Source organism: Phaethon lepturus, unplaced genomic scaffold (genome assembly GCF_000687285.1).
Source record: "Phaethon lepturus isolate BGI_N335 unplaced genomic scaffold, ASM68728v1 scaffold26934, whole genome shotgun sequence".
NCBI lineage: Eukaryota > Metazoa > Chordata > Aves > Phaethontiformes > Phaethontidae > Phaethon > Phaethon lepturus.
Genome location: NW_010534442.1, coordinates 1 through 19,384, shown reverse-complemented (window position 1 = coordinate 19,384; position 19,384 = coordinate 1). Strand labels below are relative to the sequence as shown.

At 52.2% G+C, this 19,384-nt stretch overlaps 1 protein-coding gene across 2 annotated transcripts; it reads left to right on the top strand.

Annotated features, from left to right (window-relative positions):
* Positions 1 to 3,509: 3,509 nt before the first annotated feature.
* On the top strand, positions 3,510 to 18,926 carry PPARD (peroxisome proliferator-activated receptor delta). 2 transcript variants are annotated; one of them, XM_010285537.1, is made up of 7 exons: positions 3,510 to 3,598; positions 14,476 to 14,710; positions 15,433 to 15,584; positions 16,352 to 16,490; positions 17,107 to 17,309; positions 17,621 to 18,074; positions 18,465 to 18,926. In XM_010285537.1, the coding sequence occupies exons 2-7, from the start codon at positions 14,575 to 14,577 to the stop codon at positions 18,710 to 18,712; spliced, it is 1,332 nt and encodes a 443-aa protein (XP_010283839.1). In that variant the 5' UTR covers positions 3,510 to 3,598; positions 14,476 to 14,574; the 3' UTR covers positions 18,713 to 18,926. The 2 variants fall into 2 exon arrangements, with proteins under 2 accessions (XP_010283839.1, XP_010283840.1); XM_010285538.1 differs by lacking the exons at positions 3,510 to 3,598; positions 15,433 to 15,584; positions 16,352 to 16,490 and having other exon boundaries at positions 14,575 to 14,710; positions 17,624 to 18,074; positions 18,465 to 18,712.
* The last annotated feature ends 458 nt before the right edge of the window (positions 18,927 to 19,384 follow it).

Sequence of the window (19,384 nt, the reverse complement as noted above, 5' to 3'; positions counted from 1 at the left end):
GAGGAGGCAGGGAGGGACTTTGGGGGGCAGCAATTTGGAGGGGGCCGGGGGGCTAGGGACGTATCGTGATGCTGGGGTGCAGGCTGTCGTTCCTGCTTGGGAGATCGGGGAAGATGGAGGATGGGACATGGCCCAAACAGGGGGGGCTGGAGGAGGGGGCACAGTCTCCCTCTCTTCTCTCCCAGGGGCGGGGTGGCAAAGGGGGAATTGGCCTGGGATTTAGGATACCAGTGAGGGGCACTGTTGGGGGCTGGAAGGAGGAGAAGGAAGAGGGTCAGGGTGGTCCTTCAGCAGTGCATCAAGCGAGGGGCTCCCCAGGGAGGGAGGATCTGAGAGCCCTTTTCTTGTCCCTCACATCTCCATGTTCAGCTCCCGATCATGCTGCTGCTTTCCCTGTGATCCTAGATAAAAGGTGTTTACTTTTTGTGCCGTGCTTTTTCCACCTGTAACGTAGGGATACTGCTGCCTTTATCAAATAGTGGCTCTAAAGCACTTGAGAGTTCTGCACAAGGTTGCTTGTCCCGTGCTGTGAACGCTCATAGCCAAATGCAGGAAGGTGGTACCTGCATGCTGACTGGACTGAGTGTAACTCTTAATTAGCTTTAAAAGTGCTTGTAAAAAATCCTAGGTGAAAGGCAAAGGAGCAGCAGAAGTAGGTGGCAGGACCTTGAAGCAAGAGACCTAATTTTCTTTCACCTTTGCTTCTGTCCTTTGTTTTGTTCTATCAACCTGTTGCATTTTTTTCCTTCCTTGTTGGCTAGCTCCAAGCTCTGTTATAACCAACAAGGATCCTGTTGTTACATTGAACTCTTCCTCCCCAGATGAGTTTTGACCTCCCCTTTTTCGTGTGGTCAAAAGGCCTCCTGGCCTTGCTATACTTCCAAAAGTTTGTGTGCGCTGACTCCACCTCAAGTGATATTTAACAGCCGTATTTGTTTATGATCAGAGAGCCTCCAACCTATTTACAGAAGCCAGCGAATTAAGGTTCAGAACCTATTTACAAGGTAGGTGTGTTTTAGTGTCCCCGGGTGGAAAAGCAAGGCACAGAGAGGAAAAGCAACTGAAGATGCAGCTTGTCAGTGGAGCAGGAGAGGATACACACCCTCTGTGAGGATCCCATCTATGCTTTTCCAAAAGCATCTGTCTGTGATCTATTGTATTGTATCTGCATGGCTTCAAACAGCGTTCCGGTGTAACTTATCTGAGCCTTGGCCACCTTCCGCTTCGACAGCTGTGCTGGGAGGCCTCTTGCACACAAGTGACAATCATGCTTGAGGGAAGGAATTGTCTGTTGAGCCCCCATGTGTTGGGAAAGCCGCTGTGAACGGGCCGTGGGTGGTCAGAGAGGCAAGCAGCCTTTGGACGTGCTGTAGGGTCTGGGCAACGTCCATCGAGGCGATGCAGAGGGATCTGAGTGTGGAAGGAGGGTGCAGCAGTGGCCACCGCATAAATCGGAGTCCCAAGGCTGGTAGCAATGTTGATCTCTTGATCTCTTGAACTGGTGTGACCTGCAGCCCATGTCCCATTTCTCATTCTGCTCCACTTGGCCCTCCTCTCGCCGTCTCTCTTTGTGCAAACTCCCCTCGCTGCCTTCAGCGGAGAATCCCTTTCCCCTTCTGGTACAAATGCGCTCCAGGCTGTGCTGAGGTGGGAGTTTTCTCCGTGATTTATCATGTGTCAGCCAGGGATACAAGAGGAAGCTTTCAGGAGGGGTGTGCTGGCAGGTTCCCTCTGCTGAGCTGGTGCAAGTATCACCTTGTGTGTGATGGTGATGGGGCATGTCCTGGCATTTAGCTGTGAGCAGGATGAAGTGAGCCAGTAATTTAGTTTTAATTCTCAGATCTCTGGCAGCAGCAGCAGCAAAGCGCTCTGATCTGTGATGGGAGAGAGCCCAGGGTGTGATTCATGCCCTCCTTGACAGTGTCAACGTTACACTTGGTTACTGAATCAGGGATGGGCTTTATTGCTGGTGGAGATGAAGAAAGCCTGCTCTTGATGTGCCAGTGGGGTTGTAATGATTTTATTATTGTTCCTCATCAGGAAGGTTAAAGAACAACTTTGTCTGGGGTGTTTAGAAAAATTACCTTCCGTTTTGGCAGGGGGAGGGATGAGAAACTTGCTGTAGCTTTAACGTTCTGCTGTGAAAGTGAAGTTATTGTGCGTGGTTTTATGGCCCCGTCTAAAGCAGAGGGCTGGGCACTGGATCTGCGCTCCTTCCCTTGCCAGCTGACCCTTGGGCAGGCTGGTCTCAGCTCGTGTCTCGGTCCCGCTGCCCATAAACCGAGGGCAATCACTTTCTTCAAGGGGAGCTGTGATTTTTATGTCGCTGACCACAAGAAAGAATGATCCTGATGCGAATGACGCTCCGATGCAAGGGACTGGAGTAATTTTTTGTATTTCACACTTGTACCCTCCCCTGGATGTACCTGGGCCGCTTGGCAGCATAGGAAACACCTTCCGCACTCATGATAGTGTGCTGGGGGCTTTGGCTTTTGGGGCAGGGGATTTGCTTTTTCTTTTTTCATCCTTTTCTGAGCAGCTGCAGCTCCCGGTGCCATGTCAGACCCAGGAGGTGCAGGGTGGGCTTCAGTCTCTGCCCTGAACTTGCTGCTTGCTTGCTGAGCCACCCCTCTCGGCGGGGGGCTGGCGATGCCAGGTTCATTGCCGGCGCTCGGCTGCCTTGCCAGTCACCCCGTGTTGGAGGTGGCAATATGAAACGGGGCTTTTCCATTGGGGTGGGAGGAGCAGCTGAGCCTGGGTAATGTCAGGGAGGGTACATGGGTTCAAGTAGCATCATGTTCACAACATCTTTGTTCAATATGTTAGTCCAGTTAGTCTGCATAACTGTGTCTAAAAATAGAACATATTTTCTCTTAAGTCCTCTAGTTCAAAGCCTCATAAGCCATTTTTTTCCCAGCACTGGTCTCTTACTGCTCTCCTGAGCCTGAAATTCATACAAGACTATTTGCAAAGTTATCAGGAAAATCAAGAAGAGTAAACGAACTCTGTCAAATCCTTAAATTTCAGCCACCCGAGAGGGAAGTTCATTAAAGTTGCAGTAACTTTCTGGCAGCCTCTTAAAGGTGGATTAAGCAAGCTGAGTAAACAAGCCACCTTATGGCCACCATAGACCTTTTTCTGGCATCAACTTCATGCATTGTCATAAAAGCTTGGGGTCATCGGTCTCTGGCTGCGAGTGACATAAGGCAAAGGTGACATCCTGATGCTCAAAGCCTGGTGAGGGGTCAGGGCCGTCTCTTTGGGACACCCGAGGTTTGCTCTACCTCTGGCTTTGCAGAAGCTGCCGGAGCCCGGGAGTGACGGCTGTGCTGCCCCCCCGCCTCGCCGCGGCGCGAGGGGAGTCACCCCAGCCTATGGTTTCAGCATGCGGTAGAGGGAGTGTGTGTTTAAATTTCAGAGCTGTCGCTGGATCCGGCCCAGTTCTCCCAGTGGCATAAATATCTGGCCTTCAGCACAGCCCTGGAAATTTGCGTTGTGTTCTCTTGCAGATTACTTCAGTTTTCAGCTCTTCGTGCTGACATGGTAACTGAACGGTGGCTTTCAGCGACAGGCAGACGGGGACAGCTGCTCCGGAGAGGTAACCCTTCCCTTTCACACACGGGCGATCTACCAGAGCACCTATCTTACGTATGTTTTTAAAAACTTGGGGTAGGGAAGAGCCTAGGAAGTGTGGCTTGCTTTCAGCAAGTTTCACTTTCGTCCACGAGCTTAAACTTTCTTGAATTTAAAAAGAAATTTAAACTCTATGACTTATATACATTCAGTTTCTGAATACCATCTTTATGGATTACACTGAGGAGTATGCTGTGAGTATCGTGGTCTAATCCTGTTCTTCTAAGCCAACTGTTACTGTCAAAGTATAGCGAATTAATATTTGATTATTTCACTGATTTTTATGATTGAAATTGGCTCTTGTAGATTGGGGAGGGCACGTGACATCAGGGACCGTACTTGGATAACCAACCACTTAATGATCCGGACATGCGGTCTGGCAGCAGTACCGATACCGTCTATCGCTGTGTAGCTGCCGTAGTCGGACAAAGCTGTGTGGGTTACAGCAGAGCTGGGACAGGCGTTTGGGGAGGTGGTCAACAAGGGCTCGGGCGGACATTGTCCTGCCCGCTGACCTCTGCAGCGATGCCCGAAAATCTTCACTGCAGTCACCCTGCACCCAGATGCTGCATGTATCTTCTAACGGTGCTGCGGCTGTCTACACATAGACATTTTTGCCGCAACACACAACTAAGGTGTTTAGCTGGACAGAGATGTGGTTTTCTGCGTCAAGTTTGTGCAGCTGTTGTGCTGTCTCTGTTCTGGCATTCGAGACATGGACTTCCAAGGATCTTCACGGAGCGTGGAGAGGATTTTGTAATGAGCCACATGAGGCTTTGCTGATCAGAAGAGCATTGTTGTACAGAATTGTTTACTGATGTTAATGGTCTCCGTCTCTCTAGCGTGTTGCCTGTTGACAAATATGTATTTTTGTACATCTTGTGCCTTTTGGGGAATATTTTGTCTGTGGCTATTGAATTATGAACTGGAAATCTGCAAATGTTCTTAGAGACTGAGGAATTAGCACAGGAGACTTTGGGTTCCTTCATGCAGCGGGACCTGACATGCAAATGATTTTTTAATTGGGTGAGATGATGTTACAGTGCTTACGCCTGAAAGGTTATTTGCTGCCAGAACCCAGCCTGGCTTACCCTGACTATGAAATTTTAGAGATGTTGGTTTCTTTTGTGATTTATATTGGCTCCCTTGCTTTATAGCAGGAACAGCTGCCCTTGCTGATACCCACAGATCTGTCAGGCTGTGTAGCTGCTTTCTCATCAGGCGCTGCAGAGCAATCTCTGCTTTTCTAGAAGTGTCAGTGTTCAGACATATACTGCTTATCGCTGCTGCAATGATTTTGGAGACTCTAGAAAAGTCTAGACAAGCAGAAGTGATTTCCGTTGTGAGTATAAATAAGATTTTTCTGTAGAACTATTTTTTTTTTAATTATTTTATACTCTGAAATGTGCTTGCATTGGCAGAATGCCTAGGAAACTACTTTCCCAAAGCAGGGTTTAGAGTGGAACGATTAATGCCAATATGAAGCCTTTTGGTCAAGGAGATTATGAAAAGCATCTTCCCCAAAATAAATGTTTTGGGATGACATTCTCTGGAGCCGTGCTTGGTTGCAAGAAGGGTTCAGGGCAGAACTGACTCGAGTTGTATCTTCGTTTCAGGATGACTTCTTGAAATGCTCTAATATTCAACTGCTATGGTCATGGCGTCTGGAAAATGTCTGTGTCCTCCAAGGCTTAGCCAAGAGCTTGTGAACATCTGAGATCATTTGGGTCAGGTCATTCAAACTGGCTTTGCAAAGGGCTCCGACGTATGTGTGTGTGTCAGGGTGCTTCCCTGGGGATCCCCGTGGACAGGTTCTGCTCACAAGCGCGGGTTTTGCAGAGGCTGTGGTTTGCAGGGGAATCCTGACCGGGGAGGACGTGGCAGGATGAAAGCACAAGCCAGAAACACAAACATTTTGCATGGTGCTGGGTCAAGCCAGAGCACATCTCTCTGAGGCTTGTAGATAGCAACAGCCAGATAATGTCTCTGCTAACCAGAATCGTTGCCCTCATGCTGCATTTTCTGATTTGCCCTGGTCTGGGAACTGGAACCTGGAACAGGAAATAACAGGACATGCACGTTCAACCCCGTAATAGAGATGTGGGATGGAGACAGGGAACAGTTCTTGTGGTTTAAAAGGGCAGGTGAGCTTTCCTACCTGAGCTGATAGGGCAGCGTTTCTTTGATGGTCCATTAAGACAAACTTTACTATGAACCATACTACTGCTTAATGAATGTCTCATTAGGAAAGGCTTTGTCAGGCCAAAGAGAGGATGGGTGAGATGGCTTCAAAATAAGCAGTGGTTTGTGCAGTCACCTCAGTGATGGGAAGCTAAGCTCAAATCCCTATCCTGCCTGACTTTTTACAAACATTATTTTAATGCAACTCTCGATTTCATCCTAATGCAAATCTGGAATATTTTTGAAAATGCCCAAATCTGCTTTTCACCTTTACATTGGTTATATGGGTTCTGGTAGAGCTGTTGGACCTTGAAAGCTGTTAACCCCACGAGGGCTGATGGTCAGAGACCCACATCTCTGAAAAAATTCTGTGGGTTCTCATGTCCATGGGGTAGATATTATGTTGTGGGACATGGGGACACGGGGATCTCTGGAAAAGGTTTGTTGGTGAGCGTGAGCTTGGGACTGGAGCTGGTGGAGCCCACTGAGCTCCCAGCAGCTGGCTGTGCTGAGAAGTGGTAGTCGTTGGCTCGCTGTGTACCTCTGCTGCTCTCTCTGTACCCCCAAGACAGTGCCAAAGACGTGAGGACGTTATGAAAGGTGCTTGCTTTGCTCAAGCGTTTTGTTTTCTAGGGGCTGAGGCAGAAATCCAAACGGTCAGAGCACACTGCCATCCGCTCATTGGCAGTGGAGTCTTGGCAGGATCACGCTGACATGATCACTGCTCGTATCGCTGCTGAAAACGCAGGGAAACCTCTGTTCCTCCAGTCAGCTCTTGCTGTGTGAATGTGGCCAAAAATAGTAAGGAAACATCATTCCCTTTAAGTTTCCTAAGAGGGTGTTGAACTAGTTTGTGTAACAAAGTTATTCTAATGTTTTCTGGAGTTTTCCGTAGGGAGATGCATGCAAACTCAGACTCCCTCTTTTTTCCTGTTCGTGGTTGAAATGGAGATGCAGCAAACATGGTGATTTGTTCTAACCGTTTCGGTGCGTACATTCCCAGGCCCTGCTGAATCATCTGAACTTGTGCCTGGGCATAATCACTCACTGTCAGCTGCGTCCTGGGATCAGAGCGGCATAGCTGGTGCCAGGACATTTTGCTAAGGTCTATAAAACCGGTAGCACTTTTCTGGGAGTCTAAGTGTAAGCATAACAAAACTTATAGGCTGGTGGATTATATTTTTATTTTATTTTTCTTCCTGGTTAGCCCATGGGATCCAAAATCTCTGTTGCTGCAAAGAGGAGAAGACTGGATCTGGGAGCACAGGTAGCCCAGCAATAAAACTTACTGGCTTACTGGGTATTTGGCTCCAGACGGCAGGCTGCACGCACGTGTGTATGATCCAGACCCATGCATTGGCCTGCTGCTGCTTTTCTACCCCTTGTTGCTTTTCTGGGGAGCTGATTGCCCCATCCAAAGCTGGTGTTCCAGTGACACTGAGACTTCGCCGAAAACTAAGATGGGTCCTGGTGTGTGCAGCGCTGCCAGATGACAGCCTTACTCGCTGCCAGCAGTGCTCCCGTTTGCCATGACAGCTTGTTCCACTTGCCGCTTTCCTGGTTTTCCATTTAAGTGCTGCTCAGAGTCTGTAACACCCTGTGCCCACTGTTTGCCTTGGGAAGTGTTGTTGTTGTTGTGCTCATGAGCTCCTCCCTAGTCAGCCCTGTGCTATAATTACTGATGTTCCTGAAACCAGATACTTCCACGTGTCCTGCTCAGGTTCGGGAGGACAAGGGGTCCGTGAGCAAACTGAGTGTCCTGGAGCAAAGCGTGAGAGGACTTCAGGAGTTTCAGAAAGCATCAGCTTACAGTGGTTCAGCGGGTTCTCTGAGCTGCCAACCTCCTTGCCTTCAGGTTGGTAAAGGAAAGGGGAATATGTCTCAGACAGCTTCTCTGGCACTTCCTAAGAAGCAGGGATGTGAAAGCTGGCACTTGTGGAGCAGAGGCTGCTGGAGGAGCACAAATAGAAGATGCCAGGCTGGATGGCGGGTCCCTACCAGGAGCCAGCCCGTGGGTTCAGAGTCCCCAGAAGACACTTAACCATCTCTGCAGCCCTGTGGAAGCTGCTCTGTGCCTCTCTCCCAGCAGCGTGTGTGCTAGGTTTGCACAAATGTTCCCAAAACATTGCCACGGCTTCACGGCCACCTCTGCTGTGCCCCGGGCTGTGGTGGGGATGATCCTCTCTCCTTACCAGATTTAACCATCTTCTCAAATAGCAACACTTCTATGCCATTTCCAGCTCTGAGAAGACCCAGTGGTGTCACCTTTCTGGTACCTGCTTGTGGTCCTCATTCCAGTGGGTCAGATCCACATGCCCCTCCTGCTCCTGGGTGCTCTGGGCTGTCCTGAGTTGACAGCAAAACACAAATATCAGTCAGCAATTGCCAGTATGAGACGTGCCGGTTTATTTGCTGAAAGTTATCCTGGAAATGCTTCATATAGGAATGTACAACGGGAGAAGAAGGTCACGAGCAGTGTGGTGCGCTGACCTGGGGCAGGGGAGGCCAGACTTGCGAGCGTGACTGCAAACAGGTGACAAAATCCGTAATACAGGAATAAACAATGACGCTTGGCACTGATTTATACCTCTGCGCTTCCAAAACATGCCGTCTCTGTGAGCTAATGCAGCAAGGAAAGGATCAGGAAGGAAGCACTGTAGAAGTCCGGGGTTTGTTTTTTTGGAGTGGTTTTGGGTTGGTTTTTTTTTTTTTATTGGTGATGAAGGAAATGGAGGCATGGAGGTTGACAGGATTTGCTGAAGGTCATGAAGTAGGACTTCGGATAAGAGCTAACAACTTTGCAGCTCTTCACTGCCTGCTCTGCTGTTACCCCTTCTGCAAAAGGTAGCGGCGGAGCCCGGCTCATCAGAGGCTGAAGAGGGCTGTGTAGGTGTGCAGGGATGATTCCTGTAGAAGCATTAACCCTCTCCCAGTATCTGCCATCTCCAGACTTGGGAGCACATCTGGTGCATGCTTGGAGCTGCTGGAGCCAGGGACGTCTGCAACTCCTGGAGGATGAACTGAAAGAGAAGAGCAGTCTGACAGACCCCCCCTTTTGCACGTCGTTGTGTGTTCATTGCCCTAAGTCTGATTTCCTATGTTTCTGCAATACCTCTTGCTCTCTGAAGAAACCCAGCACAGGTGAGAAAGCAGGAGGTTCCTTTTGGAGCAAAATACTGTGACCTGGTTTTGGAGACAGCGTCAACTGTTTTATGAAAAGAAAGAATCCGGCGAGTTTTGTAACCTTCCCCCCCCCCCCCCTCCTTCTTTTTGCCGGGGGGTTTTGTTACCCCCCCCCCCCCCCTCCTTTTTTTTTTCCTTTCCCCTCTGTGTCCAGGAAGTGGATGAGTTAAAACATGCGGTAGATGTGTGATTCATTTTGGCAAGCCTGGCTGCTCAAGGCAAGCAAGGGAATCTCCTGCACTCGGTCACATGTTCCTGAGTAATTAGCAGAACATAATTAAGCTACTCTGGCTTAGCCAGCAACTCTGGCTTAGTCAGCTGAGCTGCTACTTGGTGAAGAACAGATAGCCTGCACAGAGCAGTGTCGGAGAAAAGATCATGGGACTGGACTGGGGCACAGTATAATATCTGAGCAGATGCTTCAAGGGGAAAATCTGGCCCTGAGTGTCAGTGCTGGCCAGGGCTGCGTGGAAGGGCTCTTCCTTGCTAGCTCTAAGAGTTTATTTCTGTGTGTAGCCTGCCTTGTGGCCGAGACTTTGAGTAAGGGAGGAAGCACTTGGGTAGTAAGTGCTGCTGAGATTTCATTAGCTAATGAGGGAGTATGTTGATCTTTCAGGAACAAAAACAAACATGTTTCCAATGTTTGTCTCTCCTGTTTTGTGCACTTAGTTACCTTTCCTGTATTGCAGCATCTGCTTAGCTCTTGTTCTGCTTTTATTAGTAGTAGCTGCTGTGTAGGAGGAGGAACAGAAACTGGTACTTGATCAGCAGATATCGGAAGCAGTGACACAACCCAAGGGCTGTCTGCAAATGATGGCCAACAAGCTGCAATCACTCTTTTTTTTATGGATTCAATTCAATTTTTGTTTCTGGATTCAATACGCTGCATATCACAGAAAGTGCTGCCGTACTGAGTTCTCATCTCGCCCCTTCCAAAAGGATTCACTTCTGTTGACTGTGGATTTGGCTAGTATTATTGTCCAGAGGAATAAAAACGCAAGCCAGGAGTGCTCCCACGGTAAATTGGTTTCCTTTCACAATTCCTGGTGACCTCTTTTACAGTAACTTGAACAACTGCTTTGAACAGATCAACTCTGGCTTGGCCCTTGGGAGGTTTTGACCTTTTTTTGGCACTTAGCTTTGCCTGGAAACTCCGATCTTCCAGGGAGGGATCTCGTGTGGTGACACTCCAGACTGCAATGGGGACCTGGTCAATCCCATCTGTATAAATATATTAGAAACAAATATCTCCTTTCCTGGAGGGGAATGGGGGCAGGCGTCTTCACCCCTGTAAGCACACTGAAATTACCTCTTGTTTGAGCTCAGCACCAGTGAAACGACACCTAGTTTAAAGACGAGGTCCTTCTAATTACGAGCACTTCCTTGCTCTTATTTTGCGGCTGTTGTTATTCAACACAGCACCTGAGTGTCTGTGTTGAAACGCACGTCCCCTTCTTGTGACGCTTCGCTCTGCGTGTGGGACTCAAACGTTGGTGAGAAACGGGGCTTCTCCGTCACATCGCCCCACCACCCGTTCTGCGCACAGACCGCGGGGAAGCGGGCGCTTCCTTGCAAGTTTGTCAGCTTCTGCTGCTCTGAACTTGGCTCCAAGGTCTACGTGCTGATCGGTGTGAGGAGCTGTCGGGCCAAAATGGTACAAGCTGCAGGTTGATGAAATGGAGGCTTGGATCTTGGTTGGCTCTGAAGAAGTATTACCTCCCTGCTGAAGATTTGTGTCTTTTTAACTTTTATTCCTGTGTTTTTTTCTCTGCTCATTGTGCCAAGTATCTGCCCCCATTCCCCATGTATGGTTTAGCTTGGCATAGATGCCAGATCCTGCTTCTAGTAAAGATAAACCTGTTGCCCGTGCTGTTTGCAGGATGGGAGCGGAGCAGCCAGCAGGCATCTGCCCAAGCCCGGAGCCAACAAACAAACCCACCCTCCGCTGGCTGCAGGCTCCCCGGGGGGAGGCTGCTGTCTCAGCCAGGGTTACCGAAGCTCCTTGGAACGGGGATTGAGGCAAGGGCAGAGCAAGTCACGAGATGCTTGCCCTCTTGCTCGTTCCCATCCTGTGGGAAGAGAAAGGGAAACAGCTTTGCTGGATTCTCTGGGGAAACTTAGGAAGGAATTCACCGTCCCTGTCCTTGTTTCCATCCTCTTTTTCCATTGCTGCCCTGTGACAGCTGCCAAATGGAAAAGAGGGGTGGCTATGCCAGGCAGGAATCTCTGCCCTTCTCCCTGCAGCGGAAAGCTTGTGTGCTGTGCTCCAGCGGGAGGCTTTTTAGCCAAGGGGATGAGACAGAGTTATCCCTCCTCTGCCCACTCAGCAGCTGGATGGGGAGGCACTGAATGGATGGAGAGGTCCTGGGGTTGAGATGGGCCCTTTACCCATCCTCTGCCATCCACGCAGCCGTCCCCGATGCCATCCCACAAAGGTGCAGGGCTGTGACAGGCTTGCCCATGGCCATGCTGGTCCTTGTGCTCAGAGGGACAGAGCTTGGACAAACTTCTGGGGAGCTCCAGCTTCCCCAGATACCCCACTCTGAACCGTGGGGCTCGCAGAGGAACAGAGGAGCGTGTGTGAAACTTCGGCAAACCTCCACAGTCTCTGCATGCTGGCATGCCACTGCCGCGAGCCCAGAGGGGAGGGCTGGGGGTCCGCGTCTCTCCAGGGGCCCTGGCAAGCCGGCTCGCTCCACACCGGGATGTGCAGGCACGGCCAGGTCCTGCCTTTCATCTGGATGGCGGTTGCCTTGGCCTTTCATCTGCCAAAGGCAGAGGGTGAAGCCTCCCAAATGAAATCAATCCCTTTTTCCCCCTCCTCTCCCTCTATCTCTGTTGTTTAGAAAACAGGGGCACGGCTAAGGGAAAGGCAGGTGTGCAAACAGCTTGCGCAGCTTCCCTCTGCCCAGGCCCCTCTACTCTTGGCCTGCAAGGAGATATTAAAACAATACATTCAGAACATTCTGGTAAAAGCTTTTCTCTCTCTGGCTCTCCAGCCACTCTTCAGCGTGGGATCCGAATCCTTATCCTTCCCGTAATGCTTGCGTGCACATGAGGAGCCTCAGCTGGAGCCTGGCGTTGCTGTCTGCGCACATCTCACCCTCTGCTTTCCCCCTTCCTCAGGGCTGCACACCCGTCTCTAGCCAGACTGACTCCAAGCATGGTTTGGGGGTTGCTTTGGTGGGTTTTGGGGAGCAAGCTGCATGTCACAAACTCGCTGCCACCCTGGGGAGCACACAGCCCTGAGTAGACCTGGCGGATGGAGGACAGTGCGCCAGGGATGCAGCTGAAGGGATGTGCCCACGTTATTCCAACAGCAACATGGCATGAGGCATCTGGGGCGAAGCAGAGGGCTCCATCTGCACTGGGTTTAAAGCAAGTGGCCTGTGCTGGATGCCAGACACAAAGGAGAGCTAATAAGAAGCTCATTAAGCTGCTGCTGGATGTGTTTTCCACTGTAGACTAGTTTCTCCTGCCACAAGCTTCCCCCACTAACTGCTGTTCCATGGAAAAGCCTTTTCCTGATGTTTGTACATTCATTTATATATAGCCCTCAAAACGATTGAGCTCATTACCCTCCATCTCCGATGAATAGGTTTTCCTGCCTGCGTGCCGCGTCCCACCGTGCGGGATGTGTGCGAGGAGGCCAAGGATAACACAGCCCTTCAATGGTCCCTTAGTGCTCTTGCAGGGGCACGGGAAGGGAGCGCTCTGCCCTTCTCTAAGCACCCCTCCGCCTGCTCCTGCTGTAAAGGAGAGCAGGGCAGTCGTGCTTGCTAGGTGCCTCCAACGTACCTCTTCTTGAAACAAAGCCATCTGTCCTGCAGTCTGAATTCCCAGCGTGGAGGGGAAAAGCAAAGCCCCCTCGCCTGCGGGTGACCCAGGCGCGGGTGCAGCGCTGGCTCCGGGGGTGACGCGTGTCCTGGTTTTGCGACATGTTTGCGTTCAACCTCCCGCTTGCAGGTTTTGTCCTCTCCCTCAGCTGCTTGCTTGATGGCAGGGAGCTCTGACCTTGCTCGGCACTGGAGGCTTTCCAGCGAAATCAAGGAGCTGGCTGCGGCTCAAGTTCAAAGCGCCAGGCAGGAGGGTCTGTTGCGGCACGGAAAATGAGCCCAGGGAGTCCTGGCCTCCCCCAGCAAACCCTGTGCCGTGGTGTGGACTTGGGCATGGGTCACAGACCACCCCAGTGCTTGGGGGTTGCCCTTGTGTGAGTCCCCTGCGAGTAGCGTACTCCCCTCTGATGCAGGCCTGAAGATGCTGCCTCAGTTTACCTTGTGGCTGCAAATTGAGGCTTTCCTTGTGGAAGCTGGATTTCAGTGGCTTTCCTGCTGGATATTTCTCCACTTAAAAATAGCTCCTTTAAGGAAGTGGATGCAACTCTATACAAACTGGGCTTGAGATATTAATTACTCAAGCAAGAGTCAGTTTAGAAATCAAGGTCTGGAGGTAAATGAGTGCTGGGATGTTGCAGCATGAGCTGGACACTTGGGCGAGATCCAGAGGGAGGTGGGAATGGCTCTGCGATGGTCACGGTACCGGCGATGCAGCGCTTGCACGGCTTGAGTTTTTTTGTGGGCTGTTTGGGATGGACTAAGGCAAACAAGGAGCGGAAGCGCACGGAGGGGAGGACGGGGCCATTCCTCCCACAGGAAACCCAGGATTAAGACACTAGCTGGATTGTGTGGCCGTCGCGATCACGCTGCTGGACCCCGTGGCTGAGCGCAGCCCAGCAGCTGCGTGGAGCAACAGCAACACGTTCAACCCAGCGGCTCTTGGCAGAGGAGCCGGGGCCAGTTACAACACGACAAGTGAAAATAAACACAAACGCTGTAACTGGCAGTGCCGTAATGGGAAGGAGCATGAACGCGGGGGCCGGCAGGAAGCCATTGGTCTTCCAGATGGCTCGCACGGGCTGGGGGCTTTCAGCCACCACCTGCTGCTGCACCAAGACCTACTCCCCCAGCATCTCCCACCACGGGCACGGAGCCGCTGCACCCTGAGCAGCCATTGCCCTCCATCTGAGCTCTGCCTCGGCTGAGTGGGGATGGAGGGTGAAGCCAGCCCTACCGTAATCTTTCTGGTGGTGTTGGCTCTTTCAAACCCTGGCCTTGGCTACCACCATGACATCTCAGGGCACTAGCGGCTCTGGGAGGCGTTGTCTGGGGCAGTGTTTCTGCTATGGGACTTGCAAGCTGGGGAGCCCAGGTCGCTGGTTGGCGTCTGGGCTGGTTTGTGGTCTGGGCTCTGTCTGCTGGGCTTTAAATATGATTCCCGTGAGCTTTAGCTTCCTTGAGTCCTACAGAGTGTTTACACCAGTGTGCAAAGTGACCTTTAAAAGGCCTCGGGTTCTGCTCATCTCCCTGAATAAGGAGAGAAAGCAGAGCAGGACTGGTGCGGGTACACACACCCTGCTGCTGAGATGCTCTGTGTGGGCGTTCAGAGCTGACGCCGTGCGTTTCTCCCTCTGTCCCGCAGGCTAGCAGGAACAGCCTGGTAGGGTCCATCTTGGATAGACGCGGATGATGCCAGAGCTATGACAGGGATTGCAGTCTTGGCACTGAGGGGTGATCAGTTATGGAACAACTACAGGAGGAAATACCTGAGGTCAGGGAAGAGGAGGAGGAAGAGGAAGAGGCAGTGATGGTGGCAAGCAAAGCCTCAGACCCAAGTGGAGGACCAGACAGCTCGCTGCCTTCGAGCAGCTACACAGGTGAGTGGAGCCACAGGAGCTCATCTGTCCCTGGAGCTTCCAGGCATCCATGTCCTCTGGACAGCGTGCTCAGCTGCAAGGGCAGAGGACCTTGCATGGAGTTTGGCTTATTTTAATCTCTTCCCTTTGTGAAATAATGCATTGAGAGCCAAGTTCTGGAGAGGCTTATATCTTCTTCTGCAGTCACTGCACAGCCATTGGCAGCAGGTTGGGAGCTGGAAGTTAAAAGGACGGGCAGGTAACGTTGTGCCCCGGAGTGAGGAGACTCCCGGGGTGCCTGAGAATGCTTCCCTGGCCTCTTCTTGAAGTCCTCTGTGCAAACTGATGGTAGGAGCTGGGGGAGAAGGTTTGTTGCTGCTGAAGAGGCTCCTCCAGGGCCCTGGGTGTTCCGGCTGGGCAGCCCTGTGCCAGCCACATGCCAACTGAGGATTATAAAATTTGCTGGTTGGGTTTCCTTGCCTAGACATGAATGCCAGGGGGAAGAAATCAGCATTGATGTGGAGTCTCTCAGCTGCTGGGCGCACTGGGGGCACTCTTGGCTCTGCATGGCATGTGCCTGCAGCCGGTGCCTGAGCTCCGAGGTTAACTCCCCAGATGCATTGCCAGTGGCGGGCTGGGACGGTGCTGGAAATCCCTCATCAACCCCATGGCTGGAGGAGTTAGACGCAATGCTGGGCTTGTGGCTACTACACAAAAGGACGTATCGCTTTGTGTGTTTGCAGACCTTTCGCAGAGCTCCTCTCCCTCCCTGTCGGACCAACTGCAGATGGGCTGCGAGGAGGTGGCCTCGGGAGCACTGAATGTGGAGTGCAGGGTCTGCGGAGATAAAGCCTCGGGGTTTCACTACGGTGTGCACGCCTGTGAGGGCTGCAAGGTACCTGGAGAGGGCTGAGGTCAGCAATGCCAAGCAGAGATTAGACCCCAGGGACTATGCCATCTCTTCAAACAAGCAGATTTGCAGCAAAACAGGGATGTGGGATTGAGTGATTGTAAAAAGCTCATTTGCAACCTGTCCAGAGAGTGTGGAGAGTAGAGGCAGGCACGCAAATACTGTCCTGGGTGAGGCAGCTGAGATGCCTATGGCCCAAATCTTGCCCTGTCATGCTTTACTTTGTAAAGGCAAATCCACCTATCCCCACAGGGACCCCGGCTTTGCTTTTAAAGATGCTTTCTGTGCTGCAGATCAGCAGTGAGCTGTGTGTTTATCCCTCTGGGATCACTGGCCGCAGCTTGGATGTGCCTCTGAAATTCTTTCCCTCACAGCAGATGCCAGCGGGACTGAGTTAGCGGCCCAGGTCCTGCCAGACATTCCTGCAGGCAGGGCCCGGCCCGCAGCTCGTCCCTCCATCCCTCCCTGCTGGCTGCCTGCAGTATCACACACGCGGTTCTCCGGCACCCGAGCGTGGGCTGCCCTCCACGGTTCCTCCTCCTCTGCAGCCCCCTTCTCCCACCGCACAACCTCTCCTTGAGATGGAGACTCTGCTTGTGTCAAAGAGACCCAGGGCTCCTCCTCCCCAGCCGGCTGAACCTCCATGAGGCTCCTGGGGATAATAAACCAGCCTGGTCCCAAACCACAGGTGCTAACACTGCTCTTCCCTTGTCCCCCTGCTCCGCGTCCCCCTCTGTGCCACCTGCCTGCAGGGTTTCTTCCGCCGGACGATCCGCATGAAGCTGGAATACGAGAAGTGCGAGAGGAGCTGCAAGATTCAGAAGAAGAATCGGAACAAGTGCCAGTACTGCCGCTTCCAGAAATGCCTCTCGCTGGGCATGTCACATAACGGTGAGTGTCAGCACTGTCCCAGGCCTGGCCGGCTGGGTGCCACAGGGGCATCTGCCCTTCTGTGAAGGGTTCGCACGGGGAGGCTGTATGTAGCCTGCTTTATCCCATGGCTCTCTTCTTGCTAGGGGATCATCTTTCAAACCCCATGCTTTGGGCCTTTGACTCTTAATCCCTTTCTTCCATACAAGAAGGAGCTGTTCGTTCCCACCGTGCAGGCTGACTGTTGGCACATGGCTGTCCCTTACGGGTTGACCCAGCAGAAGCTGGATACACAGATTGCTCTTCTGTGCTGGGATTTTTAAACTTCAGGTGTAACTATCTTGTTCGTGGCCAAGCCGAGGTGTTTATGTGGAAATCAGGGCTTGTGTGAGAGCACAGAGGAGTCGGGGACGGGAGCTTAGCGTGGGGCTGTATTGGCGAAGGTAGCAGTAATGGCTCGTTCTTGAAGGTGTCGATGCCGGAGGAGCTGCAGTCCTGGAGGAGCATCATGTTGTGCAGCTGCAGGTGCTCACCAGCAGACCTCTGTCTGCGGTGGCAGAGCAGACCGCTGCCACCCTGGACGCGTCTCCAGGAGTCATCCCCTGTGTCCTGACCCACTACTTTTGCCACCCCACAGCAATCCGCTTCGGCCGCATGCCGGAGGCAGAGAAGAGGAAGCTGGTGGCAGGACTGACGGCGAGCGAGATCAGCTGCCAGAACCCGCAGGTGGCCGACCTGAAAGCTTTCTCCAAGCACATCTACAACGCCTACCTGAAAAATTTCAACATGACCAAAAAGAAGGCGAGAGGTATCTTGACCGGGAAGGCCAGCAGCACCCCAGTAAGTTCCCTCCCCAGGGCAGGTGGGGTTGCCCATGACCAGCGTTGGGGGGCTGCACATCTCCCTCCTGCTGTAGTTGTTTCACGTGCACCAGTTCCCAGCTGGGCTCTACACGTCCTGCCCCTCGCACATAAAATTCACATTGCTCTGCAGACTTGTGCTGTTACGGGTGGGTGCAGACTGCCCGGGCACCGTCAGCCTCAGCGGGGAGGGAACAGCAAAGGGACAGGCAGACAAATGTGAGTGTCCTTGGCAGAGCTGGTATCTCGAGTCCTTGCAACAGGTTCCTCACTCCTTCCTTCTTTTTCAAGCAGCCTTTTGTGATCCATGACATGGACACCTTGTGGCAGGCAGAAAAGGGGCTGGTGTGGAAACAGCTAGTGAACGGCATCCCCCCGTACAAGGAGATCGGGGTGCACGTCTTCTACCGCTGCCAGTGCACCACGGTGGAGACTGTGCGGGAGCTCACCGAGTTTGCCAAGAGCATCCCCAGCTTCATAGGCCTCTACTTGAACGACCAAGTGACTCTGCTGAAATACGGGGTGCACGAGGCCATCTTTGCCATGCTGGCCTCTATCATGAACAAGGATGGGTTGTTGGTGGCCAATGGGAACGGCTTTGTGACCCGCGAATTCCTGCGTAGCCTGCGCAAGCCCTTCAATGAAATCATGGAGCCCAAATTTGAGTTTGCTGTGAAGTTCAACGCACTGGAGCTGGATGACAGTGACCTATCTCTGTTCGTGGCTGCCATTATCCTATGCGGAGGTGAGCGGGCGCTCTTGGCCATGTGAGCGTCAGGAAGAGTCCTCCTGTACTTAGAGGTGGTTTGGGGTGGGCTGGGGGAGCTGAGCTGCTGCTGGCCCTGAGATCAGCCAGGGCTGTCTTAGGGGGCAAGAGAAGAAATTAAACCAAAGCTGCTCTGTGGCGGTGATGCCTAGCAAGCTTGGACCAAGAGCAAGGAGCGTAGAAGTGGCATCTCCTTCTTGTATGCTGATGTGGGATATGTTGTCCAAGGGCACTTTCTCCCCTTGTCTAGCTGACGGGGTGGGAGTCACGGTGGGCGGGTTACAGTCCCCGTCTCCCTTTCCCCGGGAGGAGCATGTGCTTTGGAGGGCTACACCATAACACTACAGCTACTGTGCTTCCTCTCCACAGACCGTCCTGGCCTGATGAACGTCAAGCAGGTGGAGGAGATCCAAGACAACATCCTGCGAGTGCTAGAGTTTCACCTGCAGTCTAACCACCCAGATGCTCAGTACCTCTTCCCCAAGCTGCTGCAGAAGATGGCCGACCTGCGGCAGCTGGTGACGGAGCACGCCCAGCTGGTGCAGAAGATCAAGAAGACAGAGACGGAGACATCTCTGCACCCGCTTCTGCAGGAGATCTACAAGGACATGTACTAAGGACCTGTTATTTATGAGAATGAAGCCATGGATTCCCATCAAGACTCTTTGTACAGAAACAAAGAAAACCTTTCCCCACGTCTTCCATTTCTTCTACTGGAAACTCTTTTCTACATGACCCTGACGTACGGTACATAGGGCAAGATTTTGCAGCCACCACGTGCTAGGCCAGGGCTTCCGTTAACACACACTAACGAATTTACAAAGGCGAATCATAAGCTACTGTTTCCGTTACTATGGCCCAGCTCTTCAGCTGCTCCCCGGGGCCTCTGGAGCGGCCGGCTGGTTTACATGGCCCGGACGGTGGAGATCCTGCGGCAGCTTGGGAACGGTGGGGATGCTCTGGTCATTAGGAGACCGGAGGGCGGTGCGGGTATCCGGTGGGGCCAGCAACAGCACTTACAGCGTGTCTTTATTTTCTTTTTTATATTGCACTCTGAAGACGTAGTCCTGAGCCGTGAAGTCTAGGACAGTGTAATGAAAGGATGTTTCTCTCTTTCCCAAAGCCAGAGTATTTGAAGACGGGTAGGGCTGTCCTAGCTGCAGCCCCGCCTCGCTGTGCGGCGTATTCCTGTCTCCCCGAGGGGTTGTGTGATCTCTGCCTTCCCCTGAGTGCCATGTGGGAGCTCTTGCTCCTGGTACCCCCATTTCAGAGGGAGCCTGCCCCTCAGC

Coding starts and splice junctions, on each gene's coding strand:
- PPARD (XM_010285537.1), top strand. CDS start 14,575: ATGGAACAACTACAGGAGGAAATACCTGAGGTCAGGGAAGAGGAGGAG. Junction 14,711..15,432: donor GCCTTCGAGCAGCTACACAG/GTGAGTGGAGCC, acceptor GTGTGTTTGCAG/ACCTTTCGCAGAGCTCCTCT. Junction 15,585..16,351: donor ACGCCTGTGAGGGCTGCAAG/GTACCTGGAGAG, acceptor ACCTGCCTGCAG/GGTTTCTTCCGCCGGACGAT.